Here is a 16253-nt window from a genome sequence, read left to right on the forward strand (position 1 = left end):
ATACGAACAGATTTTGGGAATGTTGTATCACTCAGTTGGTATCCATGAGTAAAAATAACGCGAGTTATTTTTTAAGAAAACTTAAAAAATTGTAAATATTTTGACATGGCAAAATGTGACATTAAAGAGAGCGAGAAATACTATAAATAGTTCAATAAAAAAAATGCGGACACTAAAAGAATTGTTATATATTTCAACAAAAATATCATCGAAGAGGACACCACTAGCTCAAATTTCTAAAATAAAATAAGCGGTGTTAACCAAAAATATGATATTTTCAGAAAAAATATCTTTATAAACATGCTATTTGCCGAAGTGAATAAATTCGTGTTGTTTGCAAAAATGTACCCAAAAACTAACGGTCGCAAAAAAGTATAGTATGCAATACGTTTGGTAAACTCATTCGCTTCGCTCGTTCCAAATTGATTCGTGACTCAAATGCTGTTTACCGCACTTGTTGTATCATATACTATACTGGTCCTTTGTACAAAATTTTAAATTTTGATATGCTACTTTTAATTTCTTAATTCTCTTTTACCGTGAAACAACGTATAGAGAATTTAAGTAACCAAATAGTAATAGCAATGCCTTCTTATTCGTGTAAATATTTACCACTCAAAGAAATTTAAACAAGGTGAACTGATAAGTGGTGAGAATTTGTTTACCTCATCCCCGATGTGCAGTTTTCTTATACCCAGTCAAATACCAATACGAATTGCTTAAGCGAAAAGCAAGCCGAATAAATGAAAACAAATGAATCGTTATCGAATTTGTAATGTGCCCTGAAACTGAGAGACGACCCGGCCCGAATGCCACTGGCGTGCCCAGACGATTATTTCAATTTAAAACGCATTTCTTAGGATGTTTTAGTTCCGTATACCGTACAGTAACCTATTTAAGCATTTTATATATTTAGGAACAGACTCGTACACTTTACCTATTCAATAAGGGGATAGATAATACAAATACAAGAAAAGGCGGTTATTTTCGCATTACGAGACGCCGCTGGGCGCTCCCTTAAACGCATCGATCGTTACATGTCTCCGTCAGGCAACGAAAATGGCGTCCCATGGATTGTGTAAGGATGCCTCTGGTTAAGGGCTCGTATTGGGTGAGTTATATCTACTGCTGAAACCTGTAGCAACCCTTCGTTGCCTATTAAGACGGTTCGGATGTCACTAGGGGACTATATGTCTATTTCAATCGTTTTGTTAATAGTAACAGACGAAAGAAATTATTTCAAAGAATAACGAGGCAAATTTTAACCTTTTTCAAACATATTAACGAATTAACACCTATTGAAAATTAAAGTTTTGCTCAAATCCAGTATTTGCAATAGCCGAGAAATCAAGAAGAATAATAAGCGAATGAAGAAAAATGGCAATAGATGCTTATTTTAGATACCTAAATACAATGTAGATGGTTTTAATATTACCCATAACCACAACCAGCATGGAAGGCAATGGAATATTATTAAGCGCCATACATAACCATAAAATTTAAGTATAAATGTGAAGATCTTGATGGGAACCCTCAATCAAATAATAAATGTAGCAAATTAAAATTCTTGCTTGCCTATGCATTGAGTGTCTAATCCCATAGTGACGAACGACGGTAAATATCCTGCTGTTAAGCGTACGTTCTGACCAATCACTATTCAGCATAATGACTAAGTTTAGATTTGCGGTTCGATGGGACTCGCTGCCATGTGGTTTTCAATAATTAATTAAGTAAATAACATATTTGTGGAAAACCCAGTTACCTTTGAAATACATGCAAGGGGCAAAAAGTTGAAATTTTACTTTTGTGTTCGAGTAAAGAATGTTCTGAATTCACAATCTTATGGGACACTGTCGTTTGTACTCTGTGGAATAAGTTTTTTTTCTTATCACAAAATGAGGCAAATATGCTGCGTCTACCATCGGGAAATATTCAGAATAATCATACAGAGATAATACGACTTCTTATTATAAAATAATATATTATGATGACCTTTGATTAACTTCAACTAAGAACAATTATTTAGTTAAAATTCGTCTATTCTTGTCAAAAGAGATTACATGTCGTTATTTTTCATTATTAACTTGTTCTGAAGGAAACTTCTTTAAAAATAAGTTTCAGTTCATCGGTTCTTCTCTTAAGAGTACTTCCTTATACTAAACCTTCATGCGCTACAGGGTCAGTTTGTACCTGTTCATACGGGATTAGAAAGTTATTAAGGAGTGAAATTAGTGAAGTACCTAGGATAAGTGAAGTGAAGTGACCTAGCTTCAAAGCTCGGTTTTAAAACTGGTCTGCACTCTCCGTTGTAATTATTACAAAGTATATGATTCATACATCTGCATAATCGTATAAATAATAATATTTCATATTTCATTCTCTAGTTAATTCGACTCCTCTAAAAAGAAAGATACCCTTTAGACAAAAGATTTCCTCCTCAATGAATGTTGAACATGGTACAAAACCAAATACCAAAATTTGATTGTAAGTGTTATTTTTTGACCGAAGGCGACAATTTCAAAATCTTCATCACACGTTCATCACTAGATTGTTCATTTATCGCAAGACCAAAATACCAAAAATAACATGGCTTAAATGTATTTTTAACGCCGAATTAAAGGCTCACAATTCGCAACTACCTTTAATTAACTATCTATCGGCTTAACACAACGCCTTCTCAAACAACAGAATTTGAAAATAGTCTTCTTAGAACCAAATTCAATAGGCCGTTTCCGAGAAGAGGTAAAGGAACCAAACCTGCGTATACTAAATCTTTCGGTTAGCATTGTCAATGATACAGTTAATTTTGTTTGCCTGAGCCACCTCGCCCCGCCCACGAATTTTAAAAGTCATTTAACACGAAATTCCTAAGTCGCATAAATTACACGTTTTCGGGAATTCGACAGCGGACAGGTACATACGGTCATAGTTATCTAAATAATATGTTAATCCTTAACCTTTGTTTCCAAAATATTTCAAATTGAACCATTTGATCTTTCCTTTATGACCAAGTTTTATAGATGGTATATTTTCAGTCGGAAACAACAATATTAATAACGATACTGATACTAATATGACATCCAAATGTCGTTTGGGATATACCTACAGCTTTTTGTTAAATATATTTAACATCTTATATTTTCCATAATAAATAAATTTTCAATATATTTACTATTGTGATTTATTATCTTAATAACATTTTTTTAAAATCTTAAAGCAACATATATATTATTATTTATTATACATTTATTAATTATTTAGAATTCCTTCGTAGGTTTGTAGCTAAAGTTCATACTCCACTTTGCCAAACTTCACTATAGAGAATTTGTAACTTGTAAATCAATATAGTTTGAGTTTATAGTTTTCTGCATTTACATTTATTATTTATTTAGAAATGCTTCGGAAATTCCGTAGATTTGTAGGTAAAGTTCATACTTCACATTGTCAAGCTTCACTATAGATAATTTTCTATAATTATATTATATATTTTATATAATTTAACCTACCTATATATAGGGTAAAGTCTGTTCATAGATATAAGAAAATGACTAACTGATACGAATTAAGGAAAGACCCGGGCAAGCTGTAAGAATGAAATATGGCCGAATAGGTCCGTACTTTGCTTAGAATTTAATTATTTAGGGTTTTGTTAGGAAAGATAATAAACAATATTTATTTATTTATGTTTAAATCTAAAATAAAATTACAAATTATTTTTATTACTTACTTAAATTACTTAAAATTATTCACATAATATTATATCATCGCCTGTTCTAATTATTATTTGTTCTATATTATTTGCAATATGGATATAAGATTGTTCTGCTTTTTCTATATGTTTAACAGAATTTGCCCAACTTTGTGGAAGAATGTTAAAAAGTCCGGTTTCTATAAGTTTGAGGACATTGGAGTTAACACGGGGAAAAACATTGTTACGACGAATGGCAGATTTCAGTTGGTGCCAAACATGTTAAATGGGATTAAATATATAGTGGTAAGGTGGAAGCCTTAAAACTGTATGCCCTAGATTTTTTGCATAATTATCACAGACGTATTCCTTTTGTAGGTTTAAGCTTTGTAGAACCTTAAGTAATTGCTTTTTGGTAAATTCTTGGTGAAAATAAATGTCGTTATTATACATGTAGTTTTCGATTGTTGCTCTTGTGTCACATGAAGAAGGGGTTTTAGTCAACTGTCTACTGAGATAACTTGCATTGTCCATACAATGACGCAGTTAGGAAGAATGTTTGAAACCAGTTTGTTTTTAAACCAACTTTAAAATAAATCAGCGATGGTGTCTTCATGGTAATCCAGAGAAGAATCTTTAATATTTTTCGCAGACAGAGAAAGTCCATTTGGAATCTAACCATCTTTAGAGCCAGCATGCAAAAAAAAAAGTTATTATTTTACCTCTTTTTGATAGCGCCTTTGTTTTACACTTATGAGTTGAGTCAACCCAACCCTTTTCCGGGGTATCATAAGTGTCGAACCAGGTTTCATCCAATTAAATAATCGGCCTTTGTTGTTCTCTGTTAATCCTAATTTTTTTCTAGATATTCCAGTCACCATTTCCGAACTCTAAAAGATTCCATTAAAACTTGCCTTTTGCCTTTTTTTTTTTTAAACCCATAAGGTAGTTCTGCCACATTTAACACTGGTTTCATCTTTGTCAAGCCTCCTAATTAAGATATCTAATGTAGGCATGCTTTGTTCCTCGTATAACTGGTAAATTTTATGCCGTATTATATCTTGATCACTTTCATCTACACTCGAGAAAATGTCAGCATCGCTTCTTTTTTTCCTCGCCGAAATGGGATTATTCACAATTTTCCATGTTCCATGTTGGAATTTTTTTTCAATGAGAGTCAAATAAACATTGTTTATAACTTCCTTAGTCCCAATAGAATAGTGTTTTCTACATTTGGGCGGGAATATCTCCTGAGATACACTAGAATCGCACATATTTTGCATAATTCGCACACGATTCAACACACGCTTTATTAGACACGAAATAAGAATGATTACTAATAAACTTAAACTAAGTAGTATACCAAACCAAAGAATTTTAAACACAGGTAGGTATAAAATTATTTTCTATTACGGACCACAATTTTACTTGAATTTAAATTCTGAAACTTTAGGTAATAATCTTGTTGCATTGTATGTTAATGACCACCCTTGGGTAATCCCATTCAAAAGCAGACAGCAACAGAAGGTGAGCCATTTCCAAAAAAATATTTTATAAATAGATTGATATAAATTATTTAAATATCCAAGAATTTTTAAAATCATTGCATTTCTAATAATTTCAATTTCAATAATTACAAAAATTGACATTTTCACATTATGCCACATTTTATAAATGTTTTTAGTCTATGTATCCTTCAATTAATCATTATTATTAATGAGTTGTGGGCTGACATTGCTAACAATATATAAGCAATTATTTTATATGATGTGTACTTGTATGCAGTGGTTGGAACAAATGACTAAAAGATTATTTAAAAAAATATAATAAATGTAAATATTTTAATAATTTTTACGTTTTTTTCATTGTCAAATGTTGCTTAACAATATAAGAAGGTAACTTTTTCAAAAAAGAAGTTTATGTACGATGTACTCATCGAGGTGCCCATGTTTATTATTGTTACTATTATTACTTCAGGGTTCAAACCTAATTTCGGTAATAACCATAAGGTGGTTAAGGATGGATTTAATTTTTCCATTCCTATGTTTTTGATATTCATTTTGAATTCTAAAATCTTAATCACCAAGTGCAATTTCCAAATAAGTACGAATTAACGAAGACAGAATGTAATTATTCTACTTTAATTTCTTCTAATCTATTTAATTATTTATAATCAAAATGTAAATAAAATGCGTATCTACATGCGAATCAAATGGCTATAACCTTTATATGACACCTAAATTTGACTTACTAAAGCACTGAATTACTGTTCCTATATTTCATTATTATTCTTAGAATGACTCTTAATACCAAAATTAAATCCAGCTTGGATAAACTTTGCTGCTCTGCTCTGTTAGGACAATTAATATTTCGTTTCGTTCTATTATCGACTAAAACCGCCCCGTAGTGCAAAATTAACGCTTAAAAAGCTGCAAAATATCCTTTTGTTCGCACTTTGATAGGCCTTTATCCGATTTTTCGTCACCGTTCGACCGAAAACACACACGATTGATAGGCCTAGGGCCCTCGAGAGGCCAATCGTAGTCCACTCGAGCTTTTGCCGTCGGCTGACAAAATCGGGAGGGTGACGCCGACTATACCAAAGCGCTCGTCTTTTGTCAATTTTCCACGCCACGTTTGACGAACAATGACTGACGTCAAAATAGTCGTTATAGGTTATTGTTGCGGCTATAGCTAATTCCGCTGTTTGAAATGCAAACTAGATGCTCGTGTGGGAAGAAAATTAATATGAAAGTATGAAACTTATTCTACGAAGACATTGTACACATTCAAAATATACGATTCAATTATATTTTATACAAAATAGATCAGAAAACCAAGAAAGTCTGCATCCAACTTAAAGATAAACTTAAATCATGGAACCACTCTTTCAGAGATAAAATATGTTTGCTATCATGTTGATTTAAGACAAAGAATTATTTAGCCCAACATTTCACGGGAATAACTATAAAATAGTTAATTTATTGAAAATGTCAATTGCAAATAAAACTTACCAAAACTAGTAATTAAGTAATTTTGTTAAGCTGTTAAACTAATCTTGTCGGTTGATTAATAGCTTATGTGATAAGTGTGATCACGTGATTATAATTTTACAAACATTTATGTCAATAATTCAAGTTTCATGTTTACTCATTTACCTTAGCTTATTGTTTGTAACTATTGACTCATTCTCACACTTCCTTCTTTGCTTTGGTATCAATAAATCGATTAATAATAATAATAAACGTCATTTAAAAATTACATTGTTGGACCAAGTGCAACAATATATTGGAACTTACTATTATTTAGCGCATCATGAACGTAATTACGCATAAAGCTAAAAGATAATGCCCGTTCAAATAATTTCACAAAGGGCATAGTTACATCATCAATTACCTTTTTTTTTAAGAAATGCGAAGGTTCAATAATAAAACTGATGAAAAATTATCAGCTTGCCGTCTTCAAAATTAAAAATGGAGTTCGATTTACAGCTTTCTTTAGAGATAGAATAGTTATTAAAATGTAATTTTACAATTTTGGGCATACTCATTAGGAGCTCTTTTTTTTTTTAAATCGCGGATTTTAATTTAGAAAAATCAATGTACCGAACCGACGAACGAATACCTGAAAACCGAACCGAATCTAAAAAAAAAAGACACGATCGAACCGCAAACGAAAAACTCACCGGTGTGCGTCCGTTTATGTATTTTCAAGTTCTCGCTCCTGGCGAATACCTTCCCGCACCCTGGAAAAGGACAATGGAACGGTTTCTCTCCCGTGTGCACCCGGATGTGGTTCACCAATTTGTATTTCGCTTTGAACGGCCTACCGTTTCGCGAACAGTTCTGCCAATAACACGCGTGGTTCGTAATCTCCGGCCCACCTACGTGTTCGACACCCAGGTGTCCCACGATCTCGGCCATCGTCGTGAAATGTTTCCCGCAAATCTTTTTCGGGGGAGGTTGGTCGGGATCGATCCACAAACACTGCATTTCCTGCTTGATCGGCCTCATATATTTGAAAAAACCACCATGGATGTTACCCGGATGGTGAGGCATACCCATCGGGTGGTGATTGATGTACTGATGATTAGGTTGAGCGTGATAGGCAGCGTGGTGATCCGTTCGCGAATAAAGCATTTGGTGATGGGGCGGTAGGTGGAGATTATGGTGCGGCGCGATCTCTCCGTGGTGATGAAACAACATCGAGTCACTGGGAGCGGTTTGGGCCGTCGGGAACTCGTGATGATCACGTCGGAGTAAAAAATCTCGCGTCGCGTATCCCGCGTGCGGGTTCAGGTGGCCCATGTGGCCGTAGTTGGCCTGGAAATGGTGATTTTGTGCACCGGGTCCCACCTCGGGCGCCGTCATCGCGGCTGCGGGATTATGATGGGGTGCGGGAATCGTCGCACCACCTCCGTCGTGTCCCGGAGACATTTTAAGTCCGTAAGCGGTGAGGTGGTGGTGTCCGCTGTCCATGAACGCGTTTATCATGGTGATAAGCACTAAACAAACACACTACACTGTATAAGGAGGTCACGACGAGGAGTGTCCGTTCATTCTCGACTACCGCTTTGGTGATATATTTAGGAAAGGTCAGGTCACTGTACTACTACGACGCTAACACCCTAACGAGATCACAGCTTGACTGAACTGAGGAACGCCGTGCCATGCCGGGGAACCCTTGGTGACGGAAGGGCGGCGCCGGCTTTCTATTGGTCCATTCGCGGACCCCTGCAATTGGCCAGCGGGACGTTCGTTAGCCATTGGCGTTTTCTGTTGGCTCACGCCGAGCCAATAGCAGCGGGAGGTGTACGGCGATGACACGTTGCATACTTGTTGATTTTAGATCTGGTTTTTATTATGGTGAATACGTCGTCGTATTGTCAAACGTAACGGAGCTGAGACTTCGTTGGGTATGCGTGTCGTCGACTGTGTTGTCTCGACGGAACGTCTGCCGAGCACACGCAACAAATCCATAGGTGCGTTTCTTTAGGCACGTGCTAAATGCATACCTATAGAGCACCAACCAAATTTGAAACAGATTTTGATGTCAAAATCTGTATATGATTTGTGTGCTGAAACCTAGCATCATGATTGAATAAAAAACTACTTAAAATTATAAAAAATGGTGTCGTCAGAATATAATTCCCATATGTTTATGTACATCATAGATTTTTAAATTTCTGACACATCAAAAGTGCGAACACATTTAATGATTCTGTTATTTATGAACGTTTACTTACTAGAATTAACTTCATTGAACTTTTTTAAATACTTGATTAAATTTTAATTTGGTGCTATTTATCATAAAATATATATTTTAAATAAACTTTACTACTATTATAAACCAACTTCATCGATACGTATATGCAGGGTGAAATGACATCACATAATTTAACAGCTGAATCTGGAACCCATCCTCATGCCGAATCGACAATTTGTGTGGTAGAATTAGCACAAAAAATGCTATTTTTGGCTGACCCACACCAATTTCAAATGTAAATGATGCAAATGAGAATATTTTCATGTTAATTTGGGTAATTTGATTCAATTAATTATTAATGTTTTGTCTAATCGCCAAAAATAGAAGCAGATATTGTTCCCAAAGATGTAAAATAGTAAACTCATCGATAAAATCATTTTGTTATTTTCAAAGGAAAATTAGTCAACTAAAGGATCATATGCTTTTTGCATAAATTAATTTAAATAAATATCTAATAGCTAACTATATAAAAATATCGTTTGGTCGTTTAGAACAATTTATATTCGTAGTTCATCAAATACCAATTTTTAATGCGGCATTGCAGCTTGTTTGTGTATATGTAGGTAAGCATTGCGCTTTGTATAAATTTATAGCGACCTTGTTACAGCCTGCTTTCATTGTTTTATTAGTCCTGCCGTTTTGTTTGGTTCTAGGTCTCCTCTTTTTATCTTAACATTAATTATTTTTGGTCTAACCTTTCTAGTTATAGTACTGAAATGCCCAGCTTAATCGCATTTTTATGTTTTTTTGTTGTTGCTGATCAACCTTTTGTAAATCAATGTGCCCAAAAATGAAATAAATTTATGGTGGGTGATTACTAACAAATAAGCTATGAATGAAATGAATTTGCACCAAAATCCACAGAACGTTTTCAATATGGACGAACAGGGATGCTGAATAACTATTAATCATCAACAGCTTGTTATTCAGCAAAAAGGTGTCAAACGTTCACTGAGTTGCATATGAGCACGCACAAAATGCGACTATTGCTGAATACTGTAATGCGTTGGGAAATAGTATTCCACCTATGCTCATATTTAAAGGAAAACGAATAAATCCTGAATGGGAAGAAAATCTATCACCAGGTGCTCTAGTTAAAATGGCCGAAAAGGGTAGCATGACCAATGATCTTTTTATTGATTTTCTAAAGCACCTATATCATTACAAGGGTCCAAACACTATCTTGCTAGTTTTTGATGGAGCTGCTAGTTACCTGAACATTTCCATAACCGAGGTTGCAGACGAGTTGATTATAATGCTGTTCTGCTCGCCATCTAACACCACGCGTAAACTGCAGAGTTTAGAAAAATTCTGTCTAATGTTTGGCCCAGATGCATGACCCCAGAGAATATATTCTCGAGCGACAGGCTTGTATCCACTTGATCCTACTGTAATTCCTGAACCAGCTTTTGCCCCATCACTGAACGTCGTTACGTTGAGGAATATGATGGAAACAACGTTAATGCTAATAATGTTAACAACGATACTGAGTCCAATAATTATAACAATAATATTAGTAGTATGTTAAAAAATATCCAACGAAAAGTAATAAAATCCAAAACGATGAAAGGTATAAAACACCTTTCAAGACTGATAATACAATCTCAGATAAGACACAGACATAAGAAGAAAGTGGAGATCTTAACAAGTCTTTTAAGGAACTTCCTCCTACACCGGAACTGTACAAATTGAAAGAAATTAAGAGTTTAAAAAGAAAATCCTTAAATTACAAGGTCCAGCTGGTAATCAAAGACCTGTTTTATTCAAGTTCTAAATACAGACCTACAATATCCAAAAAATAATTAGAAACAATTAATAGCATCATCATCATCGAGGGTGTCGTTAAGAAGGCGCACGGAAAATTATGTCCAAGAAAACGAATCTTGTTATTGCTTTGTGTATAACAAATCAGAACAATTAAATATGCGAAGATGTGTGTCTTGTGGCACTTGGTGCCACAAAAGACAAGGACGACTATATCTGCGTACGTTGTGATTAGATTGTGTTTTTTTTCTCTCAAAGAGTTTAATTTGCGTTATTGTTATAAGAATGATTTTATTTTGTTGGTTTATTTAGTTCGAAAGAATATGTTTTATGCAAACTTGGCATTTTAGGATTTATAACTGTTTGTATAAAAAATAACTAAATGTACATTACCTATTTTAGCCTTGTTTTAGGTGGGCCTTTATAACCCACCCCATTTTTTCGTGGGCTTTATTAAACAAATGTTCGGATAAAAAGCCCAATGACAGCTTTTTTTTAAAGTGTGTTAAATGTTAAACGTGTACCTGTAGTTTCATTTATGAGAGTTTGAATTAAGATAATATTTGTATTTCTTTTTTTTGTCTGTGTTTACCACATAAAGTAATTTCCTATTAACTGGACCGTATTTGCAGCAGGTACCTTATTGTTAAGAAGAACTGATGACCATGATTTGCCATTGTCCACAAAGAAAAAATTGTAAGCTGTCTTATCTGTATTCCTCTTCTTTATCTGATCATATTTTTTTTTAACTAATAGCAAAAAGCTAAGGCAACGCTGAAAGAAAAAAAAATTAAGAGTTTCTTTCTTCACTAATATTCCAAACGTGTTAAATAATTTGAAAACGCCTCGACCAACCGTCGATGACGACGATCATTCTCAAACGATCTGCATATTTAATTAAAAATTTCACCTCTTCCTCTCAACCCTTCAAGGAATTATAAATAACGCACGTCAAAACGCATAATCAGAGGGCATTAATTCGGGGTTGAAAATTTCGAATGTCTACCTAACAGGCCACCATATAACTTACCGAAACCTATTATTTTTATTGGCTTATGCCTCCACTCGAAAATTTTAAAATATAAACAAAGGTGATTGATGACGTATCTGTGAGAGTGGCCGGATTCCTGATGGGATACCCGCCGAGAAATATCGTAAACTAGGAGTTGGTCTGCATTTGGTTATTTGTGTTCCGTAACCCTTTTCGATGCTGGGCGATGATTTAATGGCATTCCATTACGGGCGTTTGTTTTCTGCGGTTATTGCAATCGCGACTGATGAATGACGCGATGATGATTACCGTCGTTGATCTGAAAGAAAATCTGTCATTTAGAAAAGCACTCCGCATCTATATAGTGCGTAAATAATTGATGATCTACATTTACAGTTCGGATGTTTAGAGGAGAGGGTGCTAATATGCTAATTTTATAAAACAATTTCTCTACGGACTTGTAGTGTGCTGATGTTATTGTTTCTCATGGGACACTTGTGGGTATGAATATGAGCGAGGGCCCATATTTGAACCCAGACTAATTACAACTTTTCCTTTTAGTTGCAATTGCTAGAATATATACTTAAAAAAATACAAGAAAGGCTCGGGATAGCATGATACGTGTGATAGAAGCAGTTAATAACCAAAGAAAAACAGTGACTCGAGGAAGAAAGTCTTCCAAGTCACAAATCATCAAGAAAACAAAGGAAAACGAAAGGAATTCGAAACAGAAAACAAAAGCACCCGGTAAATAAAAGACCGAAAGATGATGAAGAATTTCTTCCAGCTGATAAGGACGATGACATGGAAGAAATTGCTGAGGCCAAATCATGACATGATGACGTATGGTCTGCGATGATCACTTGAAGGATGATACAAAGGAGGAATTATAGGTTCAATGTCCAATGTCTGATGTGAAGCATGTGGGCACATGACCAATATTCTGGAGCAGAAAAGGTTATGTTTGCTGTTTTGTGTTTAAAAACATACTTTTCATTTTGCATTAAATGCCGACAAGGAACTTTTGAGGTACAAGCTCGCGAATGTGGGCATTGATGTTATTGAAAATCTAGAATTCTCCTCTAGATATTTGATTCGATAGATCTTGATGTCTTTCATTATCCACTCCCTCTGAAATGTCAGGCCCTTAAGCCCGAACTTCATACACCATCCGTTGGTGGAGTTAAGTATCAAATTTTTGATTTGGCTCTGTGAATTATAGAATATCTGACTGTAGTCTGTCAGATTTGCAAGTGTTTCAAATATTTTGGCGCTATGCTGGTATAACGTGGGAGAGAAAATCACTATGTTTAGATGTGGTAATAGCTTGCCACGTCATCATATCCATCGTGTATAAGATGTATTTCGCCCATATATTTTTAAAACACTCATTGGCGAGCCAGTTGAGTCCCCATTCTTGCGCCAATATAATATGTTTTAGATGGGATCGATGAAGTGGCGCACTGATGTTGTGTTTTAGAGAAAGCTGTTTTCAGTTAATATACTGAGGTTATAGCGATCAGTGGTCAATACGCTTTTGTATAGTAGACAATCAATTAAATAATTCTAAACAAAAAATACCTTTTCTTTGCTTGCGATCAAGTCTTCTTTGTTGGATTCTTTTTGTTACATAGACACTCAAATTCGGCGATAAGATGTCAAAAATCAAAACGAACATGACTATCGGATCTTTCATTTCCATTTATTTGACGACGGTATAGGTTGAATTGGTTTCTTTTTACGATTTTCGTAATTAATTTTATCGTTCCAGCTGTAAAAAGTTGAAGATCATCTTACGGAACGTGACGTGTTATGACAGTAGACATTTTCCCGTTTTCAGGCACCTATGATTGCTAATTTATCAATGAACTATTCCTTCTTAAAGTGGGAACCATTTTAAAGAGTAAGTAAGTAAGTAAGAACATTAGAATATTAGAGCGACAAAATATGTGCTTGCAAGCTTTTCTTAGTGATAACTAACTCTCGAATAAAATGTGACTTCAAAAAGCATATATTTGTTGGTACCTTTGCTAGGAGGATTTCTCTTAAAAAAATTAATATCGCGGTTTTACCCCCTGATCACTATCTTGGAAATCTGCAAATATTTTACAGTGGTTTCCATTTTAATAATACTTTTTTTTTTGCTTAAACTAGTTCACAAAATAAAAATGAAAAAGATTCTTTATTTTTTAAATTGATAGTTCTAAATATTACTGCTATTAAACTATTAAAAACTTTAAAAGATGAGCCATTTTTGATACCGAGTGTCGTAAAACGAGGTTTCGTTTTTTCGTTTTCGTTTTTCGTTTTAATTTTATTGTTCGCCATATTGCTCGCCAACCGTCAAACGATTACACGCATGTGACGCTGCGAAAGACGTTAGCGTAATTTAACGACCGAATCGTTCTATTAAACCGTCCATGTCGCAGAAAGGCATTCCTGCATACGCGTATAGCGAAATGTCCTTTCCATCCAGCGGGACATAATAATTACGGATGAATATCTCACCGAGGAGCCGACAGAAATCAGATCGCTCGACAAAAGAGTATGGAGGTCGCCGTATTACAATGCCTTTGCACGTTATACCCCCGAACCTTTCGATGATTTCTTCGGTAATTATAGGACGGAAGTCAAATCGCACGTGTAACTTCCGGTCGCGGGAATGGGGCGAGATAATTATACGCAAGGGAATCTTACACTCGTGAGAATCAAACTTTGACTCAATAAGTCGACATCGACAATGAACGCGAGCTATTATTTGGCTTTTAGTTCTTTTATTATTCGGCCGTTGAAGTATTGTCTGGTATTTCTGAAAAGGGCCGCGAACGCGCCCTTTCGCAGTTTTTGCATGCCCTTTGTACCTATTTACCGTTTTTTTCTGTATCTTTCGAATGGAGGTCTCAAAGTAAAATTGTGTTCAAAAAGTCGGCCTAAAGGAAATCTTTTAGATGAAATATATACTAACTCACTACTAAAGGATCCTTTTATCTCCATAAGTGTTTGTTCTAGCAAAAAGTTATAGATACAAACATTGTTTGCATATGACAGCTCTGTATACATAATAATAATAATAATAATAATAATAATAATAATGTTAATAATAATAAAAATAATAATAAGACACCCGATATATTATTTTTGGCTGATAGTAAGCTCTGATTTATAAATGGTAACACAAGAATCGTCCTTTCCAAATTGGTCAGGTGCCCAAAAATTGTAAGTACTTCATTTTAGAAGCTGCGAAATGTGTTTTCTTTTTTCGAATACGACAACCTGCATCTAAATGTACCGTCTGATGCAGAATTTATGTCTACACCGCTTGGCTATATGCTTTTGCTATGACAATTTTCAATGTTTCATTGTTATTTCGTATATTCTATCAAAAGCCACTCAAATTTTTTCCAGTTTTGGTTAGTTTTTGATTTTATTTAGGTCAAAATAGTTAAGGAATTCTGTAGGAACTGACCAATGACTAGCAGTAATGATCACTACAAAACGATTTAGACAAAACTAACCAAAACTACTGGAGAAAGTTTGTAGTTTAAAAATATAGGAGACTTAAACAGCTGGCTTAAAATTAATTTGTTATATCTTACTAACGCAAAAACGCAAAAGGAATCGATACTACTGTGATAGGAGAATTTTCGGTTGGGCAGTCCACGGGTGTTGAATCTGAGAACTCTTGAATGGAAGTACTATTGTGAATATATTAAGCGTAACCTGAGGGGTTTGTGTTATTGTGTGAAAAAAATTGAGAATTTCTAACGAGCCAACTATGCTCAAGTATACTTGTGCATTAAAGATGGTATACGTTTTTCAAAGAAACATGCACAGGGTACTGTAATACTTTTTATAAAACATCTGGATTCCGTTTTTGTTGAGTCGAACTAGCTAACGTTTCGCCAATCGTCCTATTGGCTTCTTCAGAGCTTGACCGAAACTGGCTCGCATTTTACTCTGTAACTGCTTTTATATTGTTTGAGGGGGTGGAGGTAAATGAGGGACATAATCACCATCTCGGATGACTGATTCCCATATGAGTGACAGGTAGATGGCTTATAGACTTTTATAAACTCTCGGATTTTTCGGTGGTAGAAGAATTGATTATATGCAAGAATTTTAGTTTTATCGAATGAAATTTTATATCCGGTCTCGTGATTTCGTCAGCAGTTGCCGAACACAATCAGGAAACCGAACTTAAAATTTTATTCGATAAAACTAAAAAACTTGCATGTAATCAATTCTTCTACCAACGAAAAATCCGAGAGTCTATAGAAATCTATAAGCAACCTAACAATCTTAACCGCGACTCAGGTTGTCATAAATATGGGAATCAGTCATCAGAGACGATGTTTATGCCTCTCATTTAGCTCCGCCCCTTTCAAACAACATAAAAGCAGGTACAGAGTAAAATGCGAGCCAGTTTCAGTCAAGCTCTGAAGAAGCCAACGTTAGCTAGTTCGCTTCAACAAAATCCGATGCAGGAGGAATCCAGAAGTTTTATAATAAGATGGTATAAGTGTTTTGGGAAATTTTACTTTAACT

At 34.8% G+C, this 16253-nt stretch overlaps 1 protein-coding gene across 1 annotated transcript in view; it reads right to left on the minus strand.

Moving 5' to 3' along the window:
* LOC132697052 (zinc finger protein ZIC 4-like) overlaps nt 1-8181 on the minus strand; it is a 45728-nt gene extending 37547 nt beyond the window's left edge. Inside the window, exon 1 of the mRNA XM_060662312.1 lies at nt 7374-8181. Coding sequence (XP_060518295.1) covers nt 7374-8181 — 808 coding nt within the window. The remainder of the gene's footprint in view (nt 1-7373) is intronic.
* Between the last annotated feature and the right edge of the window lie 8072 nt (nt 8182-16253).

Source organism: Cylas formicarius, unplaced genomic scaffold, assembly GCF_029955315.1.
Source record: "Cylas formicarius isolate icCylForm1 unplaced genomic scaffold, icCylForm1.1 PGA_scaffold_1__22_contigs__length_36826433, whole genome shotgun sequence".
Classification (NCBI taxonomy): Eukaryota; Metazoa; Arthropoda; class Insecta; order Coleoptera; family Brentidae; genus Cylas; species Cylas formicarius.